Raw genomic sequence first — 17,577 nt, 5'->3', positions numbered from 1 at the left:
CCACCAGAGGTACATACTTTTTGTCCCAGGTAGTTATACCATTGGACATGTTCAACCATGGTATTTCCTAATTTGAAGGAGTGTCTGCTGCAGATAGAGGGGGGGTTAATATTAGGGATTAGTGGGTGTAGATCTGCTTGAGGAATCTGATTGAAACAGCAGGGATGTTGCTCCGGGGGTGACTAAACTGGCTCCGAGGAGAAGCAGTGATCGTGGTCAACTGATGCAACTGACCCCACAACATTGAATCTGTTCAGAGGTGAAACATCTTACAACAGTCTATGCCCCCCTCTTTTATAAAATGGTAATGCACTTTTGGGCGATCATAGGATCCATTGGTTGATGTCATGAGCACACAGCTGTGCGAGTGTGCATAGACTATGTGCTTATGCACGTGCGTTTGTGTGTGTTTTAATGGAGCGCTATAGACAGTATTGAGGTGGTCTAAGTGACAGACAGACACCCAGACATACATTGTGTTTAGTTGGCGCTCAATTGGTCATTGCCCTAACCGTTTGGCTGTCTGGGAGTTCTCTCTGCTCTCTCTCTCTCTCTCTCTTCTCTCTCTTCTCTCTCGTCTTCTCGTCTCCTCTCTGTCTCTCGTCTCTGCCTCCGACTGGCACTCGTACCGTTGCTCTATTTCTCTCCATGCTCAGGTACTTTCACTTATCATCTCTTCTGAATTGCTGTCTGCACGACACTGTCTCGTTCTTCATAATCCCCTTCCTAGACGAGCAAAACATGCTCGCTCTCTATTGAGCCGGCTTCCTTCCCCTGCCTGTTTGTGCCTTCCATACTAATGGCCTGCCATAAATCTCTGTCTGTCTCTCTCTCTCTCTTTAAATGTGTTATTTCAATTGAAGACAAATAAGAAACTACATTTTTTGGCATGGCTTCTTTAGGCAATGACAAATGGAGTTAACAGTGTTGAGCGTACCTGTATTTTTCATTTGTCAAGTCTATTGAAGTTGTCCACGAAAAGCTTGTCATGCACTGAACTCAAGCATTGTTCTTGTATTTTCTCTCTTTCTTCCCCTCTTTCTCTTTGGTGGTTCCTATTCCCTTAGTTTGTCTACACAGGATACACCATCATCAGGACCAATGAGGGATTGGGTATACAGAAGAATAGCCGTATGGTCATGACTGACAGTCTGAGAACACTCAGACAAAAATGTGGTAGGGGGTGCATCTGCATTAATTATCATGAGAGGCAGTTGAGATGGCTTTGAGGTTGGCTTCGTTCGGTTAATGGTGTTGTGCATTAGATTGGAAGGATAATTCCTCTTGACATTGTTGTCGAGCTTATACATCCACTGGGTCCATTATGTTCAGCTAAGTTATTACCTATAACCTCTGACTTTACACTTAGCATCTTTTTTTTCTATCTACAACCTAAAATGCTTCTTCGGCTGTCCCCATAGGAGAACCTTTGAAGAACCTTTGGTTCAGGTAGAACACTTTTGGTTCAGGTAGAACCCTTTTGGGTTCCAAGTAGAATCTTTTCCACAGAGTGTTCTACATGGAACCTTAAGGGTTCTATCAGAAACCAAAAAGGGTTCTTCAAAGGGTTCTCCTATGGGGACAGACAGAACTTTTTTTTAGAGTGTAGCAGAGAGTCAAATTGCGGGTGACAGAGAGAAGGATATTATATTGTTAATTCTTCACTAAAGGTGTATGTAATAACAGGCAATAGATACTGAGTTCCATTCCATTATATATTCCTATCATAAGGTACAATATTCGGAGTAGCACAGTAGGGGGGAGGATGGGGGAGCGGTGGAACGAGGGGGGGGGGGGGGGGGGGAAGAGAGAGGGAGATGAAAGAGAAACAGGAGTTCAAAGGGGTGGTGAAAAGCGAGGGAGCGATGCTGATGGAGAGCAGCACAGGGGGAAGGGGAGGTGAGGAAAGACGAGTGAAATACAAGGACAAAGAGAGAGGGAAGGAAGGAGCTTTCGAGGATTAGTAGATAATGAGGGTGTGAATGTCTCACAACTCCATGCTTGTTGGTAAATATTTGAAACACACAGAGGAACCCCCAGGGAGGTGTCTTAGTGGTTGAGGCTTAATGATGTTTTATCTCAGCCATTTTAGCTGCAGATTGATATAATATCTACAGTACACCAGACTCTGTGAGAGGGGAAGAAATGCTCCTGTAAAGGTGTCAACATGCTTCCCAGCAAAAACAGTTTGGAAGAGTTAGTGCATATATTATGACGTTTTTATTTGCTTTGGACTTCGGTAAGAGTTTTTTCGGGTGTTCAGGCACACCATTTTTTTCTTGAGGCAAGCCGAAGTCGATGGCCGAAGTCTACGCCCCTTCGTCAGTGATTGGTCAACAGTAGGGATTCATCAGTAAAGTCTTTGTTGTTATTCAATGAGAGACGACTTGTTTTCATCCACATTTAGAAATACTGCATCAAAGTAAAATTGTGACAAAAACGTCACAAAATGTCRTCATAATATATGCACAAACTCTTCCGAAATGTTTAGGCTGGGAGGCATGCAGGCACCTTTACCGGAGCAAAATTGCACAACTAAGATCTCCTTGCCAAAAATGTCATAATCAAAGACAGACACAGATTAGATTCATTCTGAGTATTCTTATGTCTTATGGGAGCAAACTCGTTCGGTTTGCCTAGCCGACTTCGGCTAGCCGCCAGCCAAACTGAAGAATGTTGACGCCTTAAGTGGCTCTGAATAAGAGCGTCTGCCTAATGACTAAAATGTAAAAAAAATTAAGACAAAGACTGGGAATGGGTGGTGAACACCCACCCAGCAGTAAAGGAGTATTTGTAAAATGTATCGCATCATAAACTCTATGCTGAAGCATATTCTTCCCAATGAATACTTATAAAATACTATAAAATGATGCATAAAAATACATTATAAAAAGTTCACAATATTTCTTCCATATTTGTGTTCAGACTTTATGCTGACTGGGCCCTGCATGTGCCCTCCACATATTGAATTCTACTTGTTGGGCAAGTGATTTTTCTCATCTCCCATGTTTTGAAGGTTGTAAAAGTCACCTCTTCACAAAATCAATTAATCTGGAGACATGTTCAGTGCCCTCTGGTCSCAACCCAGATATTTGATATGACAAGAGAACATTTCAATTGGACAGTGGGCAGTGGTGGAGCTCCGACACATGGACAACGATGAGCTGCTATTGATTAAAGTACTGCTAAAACAATTGGACAAATTAAACTAACAAGTATTTTGGGTAAATAGCAATACTGGAGGCATACCAGTAAGCAGATTCATTTTTGTTGGTCTCTGCAAACCTCTTTAGGAGCTGTATGTATTTGTTATTGTCGAAGAAAACAAATGTATCTCTCTCTCTCTCTCTCTCTCTCTCTCTCTCTCTCTCTCTCTCTCTCTCTCTCTGCTGAAACAGACATGTCTGACTAGACCAGCCATACCACCCATAAACCCCCTCTCCTCACTTTATGACCTCCAACTTAATCACAAGCCTGTCGAGCGGGAAGGTGATAGATCTAGAACAAAGCTGTTGACAAACACACACACACACACACACAATCATACAAATAAGCTTTACCAGAGAGAGGTGGTGCATTTTCCAAGGGAAAATGTGCAGCCACCATGATAAAGAGAGAGGCACAAGCCAATTAGTGAGAGTCAACAGGTATTTCTGTTTACAGATAATTCACTTTAGATGCCTATAGACCCCGAACCCTCACTGAGTAGTAATCAGGTTGCTTCGGTTTATATCTGTCTATGGGAGAATTCCCTACGAATATTGCTGTGTTGAGGCTTAGTATTTCAGAGCGAGAGAGTGATGGAAGAGAGAGAGACAGAAAGTGGAATGGGCGTGTGTGTGACTATGTGGATCCGTTTGGATATTTGTAGCAAGAGAAGAAGTCAATCAATACACAGATACTGAGAGGAAGAGAAGAAAAGGGGCAGATCAGATTCAATCTAAGATAGCAGAGGGAGAGAATGTGAGAGACAGATATTGGCTTAGATAGTCTGTCAGAGGGCAAAGTCAATTTCATTGTCAAGTTGTCATATCACTGTACTCCAGTGGAGGCTGGTGGGAGGAGCTATAGGAGGACGGGCTCATTGTAATGGCTAGAATGGAATCAATGGAACGGAGTCAAACGTGGTTTCCATATGTTTCAATATAAAGAATATGTGATCTTTATGTGTGTGCTTGTGTGTGTGTGTGTGTATGTGCATGCACATGCCCATGCGTACTCGCTCTCAGTAAATATGTCAGTAGGCTATCTATGTGTGTTTGCACAGTGTGTACGTCAGAACATGCCTGTGTCAGTGTGAAAAATAACATTTTAGGCTTGTTTAATGACTTCAGTTGCCATGGCAACAGCCTCCCATTGAAACCCATTCTACAGAGAGAAGAAGGGGAAAGACTGAGGGGAGGATGGGTAGATGGAGGGGTAGACTGAAGGGGGGTGGGTGTGTGTTGGGTGCAGCACAAAATGGATACTGTGCTCATACCGTGTTGTGTAGGTATATACATGTTCTGGTTAGTTTGCTATGCATTACACATATAGTACAACTAATAGCTAAACTAATGCTTACTACAAACACATAGGCAGACATAAAAATATGGGTGTGTACTGTGCAAGACATGGCACCAGCCAGCAACACATTAATAAGTTCCTCCAGCAACAGAAGCGTGTGTTCAGACCAATGCTGTATGTAAACCATGGATTGCTGAGCCATGTATTGGCCATTGAGAGGCTTTGAAGCCACCGGTCAGCCATAACGACATTCCCCAGTAGGACGAGTCCTCCATAGGAATGTATTTCAATTAAAAAGGAGAAAATTACATGTATTGAACTATTTTTTGTTGTAGTGGGGACAGTAGCATTAGTAATCTCTAAAAATTATATATTGAACGAAAATATAAACGCAACATGCAACAATTTCAAAGATTTGACTAAGTTACAGTTCATTTAAGGAAATCAGTCAATGTAAATAAAATAACTAGGCCCTAATCTATGGATCTCACACGACTGGACTGAGTTTTTCCCTACAAAAGGGCTTTATTACAGACAGAAATACTCAGCTCATGAAACATGGGACCCACACTTTACATGTTGCGTTTATATTTTTGTTCAGTGTACTTTGAGGAAAATTTATATATATATATATATATATATATATATATATATATATATATACACAGTTGAAGTCAGAAGTTTACATACACCTTAGCCAAATACATTTAAACTCAGTTTTTCACAATTCCTGACATTTAATCCTTGTAAAAATGTCTTAGGTCAGTTAGGATCACCACTTTATTTTAAGAATGTGAAATGTCAGAATAATAGAAGACAATGATTTCTTTCATCACATTCCCAGTGGGTCAGAAGTTTACGTACACTCAATTAGTATTTGGTAGCATTGTCTTTAATTTGTTTAACTTGGGTCAAACGTTTCGGGTAGCCTTCCACAAGCTTCCCACAATAAGTTGGGTGAATTTTGGCCCATTCCTCCTGACAGAGCTGGTGTAACTGAGTCAGGTTTGTAGGCCTCCTTGCTCGCACACACTTTTTCAGTTTTGCCCACACATTTTCTATAGGATTGAGGTCAGGGCTTTGTGATGGCCACTCCAATACCTTGAATTTGTTGTCCTTAAGCCATTTTGCCACAACTTTGGAAGTATGCTTGGGGTCATTGTCCATTTGGAAGACCATTTGGAAGACCAAGCTTTAACTTCCTGACTGGTGTCTTGAGATGTCGCTTCAATATATCCACATCATTTTCTTACCTCATGATGCCATCTATTTTGTGAAGTGCACCAGTCCCTCCTGCAGCAAAGCCCCTCCACAACATGATGCTGCCACCGCCGTGCTTCACGGTTGGGATGGTGTTCTTCGGCTTGCAAGCATCCCCCTTTTTCCTCCAAACAAAATGATGGTTATTGTGGCCAAACTGTTCTATTTTTGATTCATCAGACCAGAGGACATTTCTCCAAAAAGTACAATCTTTGTCCCCATGTGCAGTTGCAAACCATAGTCTGGCTTTTTTTGGAGCAGTGGCTTCTTCCTTGCTGAGCGGCCTTTCAGGTTAAGTCAATATACGACTCGTTTTACTGTGGATATAGATACTTTTGTACCGGTTTCCTCCAGCATCTTCACAATGTCCTTTGCTGTTGTTCTGGGATTGAGTTGCACTTTTCGCACCAAAGTACGTTCATCTCTAGGAGACAGGACGCGTCTCCTTCCTGAGCGGTATGACGGCTGCGTGGTGCCATGGTGTTTATACTTGCATACTATTGTTTGTACACGTGAATGTGGTACCTTCAGGTGTTTGGAAATTGCTCCCAAGGATGAACCAGACTTGTGGAGGTCTACAAAAAAAAATTGAGGTCTTGGCTGATTTCTTTTGATTTTCCCATGATGTCAAGCAAAGAGGCACTGAGTTTGAAGGTAGGCCTTGAAATGCATCTACAGGTACACCTCCAATTGACTCAAATGATGTCAATAAGCCTATCAGAAGCTTCTGAAGCCATGACATCATTTTCTGGAATTTTCCAAGCTGTTTAAAGGCACAGTGAACTTAGTGTATGTAAACTTCTGTGAAAAAATCTGTCTGTAAAGAATTGTTGGAAAAATTACTTGTGTCATGCACAAAGTAGATGTCCTAACTGACTTGCCAAAACTATAGTTTGTTAACAAGACATTTGTGGAGTGGTTGAAAAACGAGTTTTAATAACTCCAACCTAAGTGTATGTAAACTTCGATTTCAATTGAATATATATACTTCAACTGTATATATACTGTAAAAAAAAACATATATTAAATTATGTGGGCTAAACATAACAAAACACACATTTTATATATATATTGTCACGTTCTGACCTTAGTTCTTTTGTATTTTCTTTGTTTTATTATGGTCAGGGCGTGAGTTGGGTGGGTTTCTACGTTACAGAATCACCCACCACCAAAGGACCAAGCAGCGTGGTAACGGGCAGCAGCAGCGGCCGAAATCGCAGGACTCCTGGACCTGGGAGGAGATTCTGGACGGCAAGGGACCCTGGGCACAGGCTGGAGAATATCGCCGTCCTCGGGAAGAGCTGGAGGCAGCTAAAGCCGAGAGGCGGTGGTATGAGGAAGCAGCACGAAAGCGCGGCTGGAAGCCCGAGAGGCAGCCCCAAAAATGTCTTGGGGGGGTCACACGGGGGGTGTGGTTAAGTCAGGTAGGAGACCTGAGCCAACTCCCCGTGCTTACCGTGGAGAGAGAGGGTCCGGGCAGGCACCGTGTTATGCGGAGATGCGCATTGTGGGGTACATAGCAGCGCCTCGTATCGGCCGGGCTAGAGTGGGCATCGAGCCAGGTGCCATGAAGCCGGCTCTACGCATCTGGTCTCCAGTGCGTCTCCTCGGGCCGGGGTACATGGCACCTTAGTTCTTTAGTTCTTTTGTATTTTCTTTGTTTTAATATGGTCAGGGCGTGAGTTGGGTGGGTTATCTATGTTTTGTGTTTCTATGTTGGGTTTTTCGTTTGGCCTGATATGGTTCTCAATCAGAGGCAGGTGTTAGTCATTGTCTCTGATTGGGAACCATATTTAGGTAGCCTGTTTTCTGTTGTGTTTTGTGGGTGGTTGTCTTCCGTGTTTGTGTGTTCCACACGGAACTGTTTCGGTTTTCTTATTCTATTCACTTTGTTATTTTTGTATTGTTGTCGTGTTCAGTATTATTAAATATAATGGACACTTACCACGCTGCGCATTGGTCCGACCTTTCTTACTCCTCGTCAGATGAGGAGGACGAATTCCGTTACATATATATATATACTGTATATATGTGCTTTTTTTATGTTACGCTCACATAATTTAATTTCAAAGTATGCATTAAGGCTAATATGGCTAATTGAGTGACTGTCAGTGACTGACATAACAAGAGAAAAACTGCTGAGGCACAACCACATTTTTTAAATGCACCTTGTGTATTTTACTATTCTAACTCTCAACAGTAATTATTTTTTATTTGTTGCCTCTGATATGTCGCGACCCACATTAACATGGTGCTTGCCTATGGAGCAGCAGGGGGAACTGGCCCTCCCTTCCCTACTTTAAGGCTATGCTCAAATCAGCAAGGGGAACTGGCCCTCCCTTCCTTATTTTAAGGCTATGCTCAAATCAGCAAGGGGAACTGCCCCTCCCTTCCCTACTTTAAGGCTATGCTCAAATCAGCCCAAGGGGAACTGCCCCTCCCTTCCCTACTTTAAGGCTATGCTCAAATCAGCCCAAGGGGAACTGGCCCTCCCTTCCCTACTTTATGGCTATGCTCAAATCAGCAAGGGGAACTGNCTTCCCTACTTTAAGGCTATGCTCAAATCAGCCCAAGGGGAACTGGCCCTCCCTTCCCTACTTTATGGCTATGCTCAAATCAGCAAGGGGAACTGGCCCTCCCTTCCCTACTTTATGGCTATGCTCAAATCAGGACGGGGAACTGCCCCTCCCTTCCCTACTTTAAGGCTATGCTCAAATCAGCAAGGGGAACTGCCCCTCCCTTCCCTACTTTAAGGCTATGCTCAAATAGGCAAGGGGAACTGCCCCTCCCTTCCCTACTTTAAGGCTATGCTCAAATCCGCAAGGGGAACTGCCCCTCCTGTAACGGCAGCCTTCCCTCTCTTCACGAGAAGAGAGGGTGTAACAGGGATCGGACCAACACGCAGCGTAGCCAGTGCTCAACATGTTTAATAAAACGATAAACAGTGAACACTTAACACGATACAAAGTAACAAATGTGGCAAACCGATACAGCCCTATCTGGTGCAGAGAAAACACAAAGACAGGAAACAACCACCCACAAACCCCAACACAAAACAAGCCACCTATATATGATTCCCAATCAGAGACAACACAAAACACCTGCCTCTGATTGAGAACCATATTAGGCCAAACATAGAAACAGACAAACTAGACACACAACATAGAATGCCCACCCAGCTCATGTCCTGACCAACACTAAAACAAGCAAAACACACAAGAACTATGGTCAGAACGTGACACCTCCCTTCCCTACTTTAAGGCTATGCTCAAATCAGCAAGGGGAACTGCCCCTCCCTTCCCTACCTTCAGGATATGCTTCTTTATTGAGGAAAATGTGCTTACTATGACTGTGATATGCGGTTGTCTCACCTTAAGATAAATGCACTAACTGTAAATCTCTCTGGAGCTAAATGACTAAAATGTAAATGTTGCATACTTTAGAAAGGATGCATTAACGTGTCTAACAGAATAAATGTGACAAAAACAAATGGAGACATTAAATGTATTTCTATAGCTTCCAAAATGTATTTTAGTGGAGTGCCAAGATGGAGGCACAGTGGCTTCAACACAGCATTCCTTTCAGTCATCTAGTGTATATATAAATCATGGGTTCAGACAGACAAAACTGTATTTTTCTTCTCTTGCATTGCTGTAAACACTGTCAGTGTAATGTTGCATTATAATGTCAGTGTAATGTTGCATTGTAGTGTCAGTGTAATGTTGCATTGTAATGTCAGTGTAATGTTGCATTGTAATGTCAGTGTAATGTTGCATTGTAATTCAGTGTAATGTTGCATTTTAATGTCAGTGTAATGTTGCATTGTAAGTCAGTGTAATGTTTGCATTGTAGTGTCATGTAATGTTGCATTGTAGTGTCAGTGTAATGTTCATTGTAATGTCAGTGTAATGTTGCATGTAGTGTCAGTGTAATGTTGCATTGTAATGTCAGTGTAATGTTGCATTGTAATGTCAGTGTAATGTTGCATTGTAATGTCAGTGTAATGTGCATTGTAGTGTCAGTGTAATGTTCATTGTAATGTCAGTGTAATGTTGCATTGTAATGTCAGTGTAATGTTCATTGTTGTCAGTGTAATGTTGCATTGTAATGTCAGTGTAATGTTGCATTGTAATGTCAGTGTAATGTTGCATTGTAATGTCAGTGTAATGTTGCAATGTACATGAATAGCAGATCATCACTTTAACTGAGTCTAATTTGGATGTGTATTTATGCATTTTTGTGAAAAGCCCTGGGCCCGGTTTCCAAAAAGCATCTTAAGGTTAAGTTCATCCTTAAGGTTAAGTTCATCCTTAAGATGCTTTTGGGAAACCGGTCCCAGAACAAAGCACAAAACCTCAAGAGACATGCAGTGTTTTAGAAAACCGTGAAAATTGTTCTCTTTTATTTGGCATCATGGAGTTTTTAAACCAATCAACCATCTGCTCTGTTAGAAATTCTGTATTTACAATATTGTCATGTGGTGAGTTCTTTTAATTTAAGAATTTTATTTAAATGGAAATTTCAGCCTTTGGATGAAAGGAAAACATGCTTTACTATCAAACTGTCAGTGTATTCTGTTTAGAATGCTGATGGTCGAGCTACATGCCTATGTGATCATCTTGACACACCCTTTGCCATCTGTCCTTCACAGGTTGCATGAGAGCACTGGTGGTAACCATGATTTCTGCCAATAGAACAGTGGTGTATGTGTCTCAGTTCTGTCAGTGTATGCTCCCTTTATCCAGGCAGAGGCTCTCTTGTGTGCTCTTTGGCGGCATTGGGTACAGACTGATTGGACCACCGTGCATACAAACAGGTTCCATGCTACATCACCCAGACTGGACAGAGAACAGAAGTCTTCTGCCCAGTCAGAGGACTCAGTGATAAACCACCACTGTTTTACTCCCCACCCCTGCCTGTTTGGGTCTCAGACAGTGGCTCACACAGTCTGCCAGAGAATTTTGCTGTCTATAAAAGCTGAACACCTTTTGTGTCGTTAGAGCTCACTCCCTTGGGCATACCTTTATGTACTGCTTATTACACAATTGTTTGAACACTTGATCAGTGAAGTGATTTGATTTTACACTATATCAATACACACTGACCCGGCATGTGGTCTTTGTCATCAAGGCTGACCTCTGAAAAAGGGTCAATGAGTTTACCGCCAGTCTCCCTTGCATGCTTCAGACTGTACACACACAGACACACACACACACATAGGCACCCAAGCATACACACAAGCACGCAGACACACACACACCCGGGGGATCAGYGAAGTCACTCAAGCCAACCTATTCATCCCTGCTCTGTGAAGCGCTCAAATCAATTACTCCTGTCATCTGAGRGCAAACAGCAGAAAAATAGCCCTCTCTTTCCTTCCTTCCTTCCTTCTTTCCTTCCCTCTCCTTTTTCTTTTTCCCATTCTGTCTTTTCCTTTCCTTTGCCTGACTCATTAGTCTACCACTTGCAGTCATGTCGTCGCCCGTTGTTCTCTTTCTTGGCTTTGCCTCAGGCACCAGCTGCAACTCTGATAACTGGCACAGACTCACATGTCCTGACTCATTGACATACCACTATAACAATAGAATAACAATCCATACAGTATACTATGCTTGTTGTGACGCGTCTGATACATGAGAACATGGATATTGAAGCTGATTCCTGGGCATTACCTTTTTATGTGGGGGGTTTATTCAGTCTCACAGACATTACCACAAACTCATAAAGCAAAACTACATTCACATGGTACATGGGAGCATACCTAGATCTTGCAGTTGCCGTTGCTGTTGCTGTTTGCTGAGGCTGTAACCGTGGCAACCCTTCAGTGCACCCCCTGGACAAAAACTATTTTGGAGCTGAGCTAAAATGCCTACATTTAATGAATTATGCATCTTTGTCAGATAAAAAGATAATCATGAATATTCCTGCATTATTAGTTTTTTTTACAATAATAATCAGATTCTTTAGATTGATGTTATTGTTATTTTTCTCTTTGTGTTTTTGTTTTCTAATAGTTCATCATTATGGTGGTTGTAGTTACATTGTTCATGGTCATTTTACTGTGTGCACCTCTGTAATTGCTTGTGGGTGTTATTACTTTGAATCGTTCATCAWTAGTTTGATCATTTTAATTAGTACATGCATGGCTTGTTCATATGGATGGGGTGTTGAAACCATTGAGCATGCAAATGATCTGTCAGCTGGTTTGCTGAATGACTGACATTAGACCTATATGACGTCAGCATATTGACGCCCGTCTCTGTTGMTACAGGTGGTGCCACCAGAGCATTGTGACGGAGTTGTGGCTGAGCATGACTCGAGATACAGTGCCTTCGGAAAGTATTCAGACCCCTTGACTTTTCCACATGTTGTTAGGTTACAGCCTTATTCATTTTTTCCTCATTAATATACACACAATACCCCATAATGACGAAGCAAAAACAGGTTTTTAGAAATGTTTGCTAATAAAAAAACTGATTTCACATTTGCGTAAGTATTCAGACCCTTTACTCAGTACTTTGTTGAAGCACCTTTGGCAGCGATTACAGCCTCGAATCTTCTTGGGTATGACGCCACAAGCTTAGCACACCTGTATTTGGGGAGTTACTCCCATTCTTCGCTGCAGATCCTCTCAAGCTCTGTCAGGTTAGATGGGGAGCGTTGCTGCACAGCTATTTTCAGGTCTCTCCAGAGATGTTCGATCGGGTTCAAGTCCGGGCTCTGGCTGGGCCACTCAAGGACATTCAGAGACTTGTCCCGAAGCCACTCATGTGTTGTCTTGGCTGTGTGCTTAGGGTTGTTGTCATGTTGGAAAGTGAACCGTCACCCCAGTGTGAGGTCCTGAGCACTCTGGAGCAAGTTTTCATCAAGGATCTCTCTGTACTTTGCTCCATTCATCTTTCCCTCGATCCTGACTAGTCTYCCAGCCCTTGCCGCTGACAAACATCCCTACAGCATGATGCCGCCACCACCATGCTTCAACGTAGCGATGGTGCCAGGTTTTCTCCAGACGTGACACTTGGCAATAAGGCCAAAGAGTTCAATCTTGGTTTCATCAGACCAGAGAAGCTTGTTTCTCATATGTGCCTCTTTAGRTGCCTTTTGGCAAACTCTAAGCGGGCTGTCATGTGCCTTTTACTGAGGAGTGGCTTCCGTCTGGCCACTCTACCATAAAGGCCTGATTGGTGGAGTGCTGCAGAGATGATTGTCCTTTTGGAAGGTTCTCCCCTCTCCACAGAGGAACGTGAGCTCTGTCAGAGTGACCATCGGGTCCTTGGTCACCTCGCTGACCATGGCCCTTCTCCCCTGATTGCTCAGTTTGGCCGGGCAGCCAGCTCTAGGAAGAATCTTGGCGGTTCCAAACTTCTTCCATTTAAGAATGATTGAGGCCACTGTGTTCTTGGGGACCTTCAATGCTGTAGACATTTTTTGGTTCCCTTCCCCAGTTCTGTGCCTCGACGCAATCCTGTCTCTGAGTTCTATAGACAATTTCATCGACCTCATGGCTTGGTTTTTGCTCTGACATGCACTGTCAACTGTGGGACCTTATATAGACAGGTGTGTGCCTTTCCAAATCATGTCCAATTAATTGAATTTACCACAGGTGGACTCTAATCAAGTTGTAAAAACATCTCAAGGATGATCAATGGAAATAGGATGGACCTGAGCTCAATTTCGAGTCTCACAGTAAAGGGTCTGAATACTTTTGTAAATAAAGTATTTCTGTTTTATTTTTAATACATTTGCTAAAGATTCTAAACACCTGTTTACGCTTTGTCATTATGGGGTATTGTGTGTAGATTTATGAGGATTTTTTTTTTTTTTAATCCATTTTAGAATATGGCTGTAAAGTAACAAAATGTGGAAAAAGTCTATGGGTCTGAATACAACAACACATACTGTCATTAGATTGCAGACAGACAGACACTGTATCAGAAAGGTGTCAATATGAAGAGGCTGTGACAGTATCAAGAGAGCAAGAGAGGAGAATGTTAAGAGGCTTGGTACTACAGTAGGCTATGAGAGAGAGAGAGAGAGAGAGAGAGAGAGAGAGAGAGAGAGAGAGAGAGACAGAGAGAGAGAGAGAGAGAGAGAGAGAGAGAGAGAGAGAGAGAGAGAGAGAGAGAGAGAGAGAGAGAGAGAGAGAGAAACTCACCTGGAACATGACCCTGTACTGTTCCTCAGGCTTCTGAACCATACACATGTTACACCCCATGGTGTCCTGGACTCAGGCCAGGCGGGGCCAAACCAGTCCAGGAGAACAGTACCTAAAAACACCTCTCTCTCCCTTCGGTGTGGCAGTCAGAGAGCTCCCCACAGACGTACAGGTCCTGAGTGTCAACCCCTCTTATGACAGGGCACTGTGGATTATGGATACCAGAGTTTCTCTGTCCCCAAAAACAGGCTGTGTCCCTGTGTCCTGTTCCTATCCTCGTTCCAGATGTCAAGTTTTACAGTCCAAACCTAATCCCTACATTTAAAAAAGGGTTTTGGATGTCCTCCCATCTGTTTCTGTCCCCATTGCAGAGTACACATATCTTTGTTGTCTTCATAAGCGTGGAGTGGTTATGTTCAGGTTAGGTTTTGCGTGACTCCATCATGATTTTTGGACTGGTGAGTCAGAGGGAGGGGGGTGGGGGGACTGAGAGATAAGTAAGTTGACAAGGGAGCTGAGGATGGGTTGAAAGGACTGACAGTTGATCGGTGTTATTGTGTTGTAATGTATTTAAGACAGTCCATCATAACTATTCAATAATGATTCAATCACCTGCCAATAATAATCATGCATGTGACCTAGACCTAAAGTGTATTCAGCCTAATTCTGCATGATTTCTGTTGAACAGTCACCATTTGACCTGTCTCTCTCAACTAGCTGAGACGTTTTTCCCAATGTTACTCAAAGTGAACTCGCCCACACCTTTCCCTGGTCTCACGCTCAGCTCAGCTAATCCTCAGCACTCTTTTAAAGAAACTCTTTCAAAGTTTCAGATGCAAACAGGCACCGATATCAAATAACTTMTTGCACTCTTTTTCCCCTAACACTCCCTCTCGAGTTTCCCACCTTCTTCGCTTTCCAGGTTTAGAAGGATTGCTCGAGTCTGGCTTGTGTGATAAGTTATCCCTCTGACGGCCTTTTTCTCAGGTTTCACTTTTCTTTTGCTCTGGTACTTTCACCTTTTCAGGATCAATGGACTCCTCAGTACTTTTTCATTTGTGCTTGGGGTCATTGACATCTTCTGGTTTACCTCCATTGAAACAGACCAAGAGGAGAGAGAGATAATCTGCCCACTGAACAATCTATCCTACCTACTGAATCTCAAGCCCTGGCTGTCGAGCTAAGATTAGCAGTATGTATTGGCTACACGAAACCCAATAACACGCACACCTGCACACGAATCACAGTGAGGCAACAACAGACGAGGAAACTGCTGTCTCAACTGCACCTCTCTGCTTGATGTTGTGTATCTGTCAGAATAACAGACGCTAAGAACCACTTTTAGGATACAACTGTTTCACTGACACTGGTCTACATACAAAATGTATATCATGTAAATTATCACTGTGGAGTGTTTGAGGAAAGAAGACAGTTGTCTGCAGAAGGTGTGTGAGACAGACTGGTAGATTCAGCTTCAGGTGTTCTTTCAGGTTTCTAGACAGCTCTTTTGACAGTTATGGCTCATTGATAAGCTAAACCAGGGCATTTCCAATCAACTGAAACACTGGAGGCTATTGATCTGTCATTGAATGGAAAATTATAATTAAATTATAGGCCTGTTAGAGAACAGGAACCTTCCTACTCAGTCATGTGCAAAAATCTATATCAAAACCTCTAAGGGATCAATTACATGTTGTGTTTGCAGGACTATTGGTGAAATCAGGACTAGTCAACATTAAGACCACCAATGATAAGCCATGTGTAAAATAATGGGCTTTTCATTGGAAATATAAGGTTTAAGGGTCTTTGTTTTCCTCATTAAAATGTGTTGATTGAAAGTCTGCCTCTTCCTCCTCTCTCATTCCTATCTATCATTCAATCCGTCCTTCACCTGTTTAAGTGAACTAACTCAGTGTATTGACTTAAATCCTGCACTCCTTCTCTCATTATCCCCTAAGATAACGCATGCTGAAGTGGAAACGTACTGCATTATACTGTAACCTTGTAACCATTTACAGTCTGTATCTCTCCTGACTGTCTCGGTCTCATTACCTAGGTTAAACTTTTAAGTCTTATCAGTACTTCCTCCAGAAGGCCCTGCAGTCTGGACATCACTCAACATTTTATGCTTTGAAAAGTTCACCTCTGCCCAGCCAAGCTACTGTCAAAAACAAGGTGTTAGCTTCTGTAATCCTTCCTCAAAGCCTCACTGACTGCACCCACCTGTACTATCTCCAGACACTCAGTGTTATCCTTGACACTGGCACATACACACAATATATAACCAACTCCAATATAAAAGATCAACACACACACAGAGACATACACACACACTTGTAAAAACCCCTCCCAGTCTGTCAGGCTAAGCAGTAAGCACCAGAGCCAATGCCAGTCTAGCTGTAGAACTGTGTCAGACAGTCACAGCAGGTGCTGAAAGCCAAACAGGCGTGTCAAATGTCCCAACGGTTCCTACGCTCGCTCCATGTTCAGTTCCACATAGAGCCTTTCATCGCATGTGGATGTATGCACATTCTAATTCTTACCTGGCCACTATTGTAAAACCTCTACTTTGAGACCCACAGTCTGTCATGTGAATGATCTGAGTCTAACAGGTATGGACTCATTCAGGATTCTACAGATCCACGGAGGAAAGAAGGAGAGGAGATGTAAAATGTAGTGATGAGAAATGACAGAAAATTTGAGTATTTCCTCTTGCAGGACTTCTGCCGCTCTATGTCTTCACAAACAAAAACAAAGCTTAAACTAGAGCCCAGAAAAAGAAAGTTCATCCATCTTCTACTGCAGGAAGAAAATAACATCAAATCAAGAATGTGAGGTACCAGATCTGCAGTAATAATCCACCTTTTGTCTGTTGGTCATTCTTTTAAAAATCCGCAATTAGAAACAAAAGCATTGGGAGGGACAAAAGCGTCCATCCAGGTGGTTTATAGAGCCAGAGTGTAAAGCACACTGCCTCCCTCAGGTTGGACATAAATCCCAATCAGCACACTCAGAAGATGACAGAAACCACTGACGGCTGATTGGGGGATTGTCTTGGCTTCTCCCCTCAGGCACGACAGTAAATGCGCTCCCCCACTGCAGCGGGGAACACAAAGGCGTTCCTGCCCAGTGGTAAGGAGCCTGCTGATCAGCACACAGCACTATCAAGCATGTCTGCTACTGCTGAATAGGATTCTACTGGATGCAACACTGTTCTCTCTCTCTCTCTGGCTTTCCAGGGGTAGGCTCTGGCCCCCTCCCCTAGTCCCCCATATTTTTGCCCACACCTCATTTGCTACCCCTCCTCCCCCTCTTGCGCTCTCTCTTGCTCCCTTCTCTCTCCCTCTTTCTCTCTCTCTGTGGGAAACACAGGGCATGCTCCAGAAAGCCTGATGATCTGTTTTCACTATGCAGGTAGAACGGAGAGGAGAGAGAGAGAGAGAGAGGAGAGAGAGAGAGAGAGAGAGAGAGAGAGAGAAAGCTACTACAATCTACATGAAATAATGAAGTCAAGGCGCACTATCAATAAACATTTGTCAATATTCATATATAATGTGGACATACTGTATGTATCCTTACAAGTATCAATTGCTTTAATGATAAGGTACCAAAATTATATGGATAATGTACTGTACTAGACAAACAGAAATAGCAAA

General features: G+C 42.8%; 1 protein-coding gene across 3 annotated transcripts in view; it reads right to left on the bottom strand.

Annotated features, from left to right (window-relative positions):
• Window positions 1-17,150, bottom strand: part of LOC111966646 (PDZ domain-containing protein 4-like) — a 28,065-nt gene extending 10,915 nt beyond the window's left edge. For 2 of the 3 annotated variants that reach the window (XM_023991491.2, XM_023991492.2), the window contains exon 1: window positions 13,922-17,150. In XM_023991491.2, the coding sequence (XP_023847259.1) occupies window positions 13,922-13,981 (60 nt within the window). In that variant the 5' untranslated portion in view covers window positions 13,982-17,150. The remainder of the gene's footprint in view (window positions 1-13,921) is intronic. The other variant, XM_070444559.1, reaches the window with a different exon arrangement.
• Between the last annotated feature and the right edge of the window lie 427 nt (window positions 17,151-17,577).

Source organism: Salvelinus sp. IW2-2015, linkage group LG7 (assembly GCF_002910315.2).
Source record: "Salvelinus sp. IW2-2015 linkage group LG7, ASM291031v2, whole genome shotgun sequence".
NCBI lineage: Eukaryota > Metazoa > Chordata > Actinopteri > Salmoniformes > Salmonidae > Salvelinus > Salvelinus sp. IW2-2015.
Note: the sequence above shows the minus strand (reverse complement) of the source record. Positions and strands in the feature narration are given on the sequence as shown.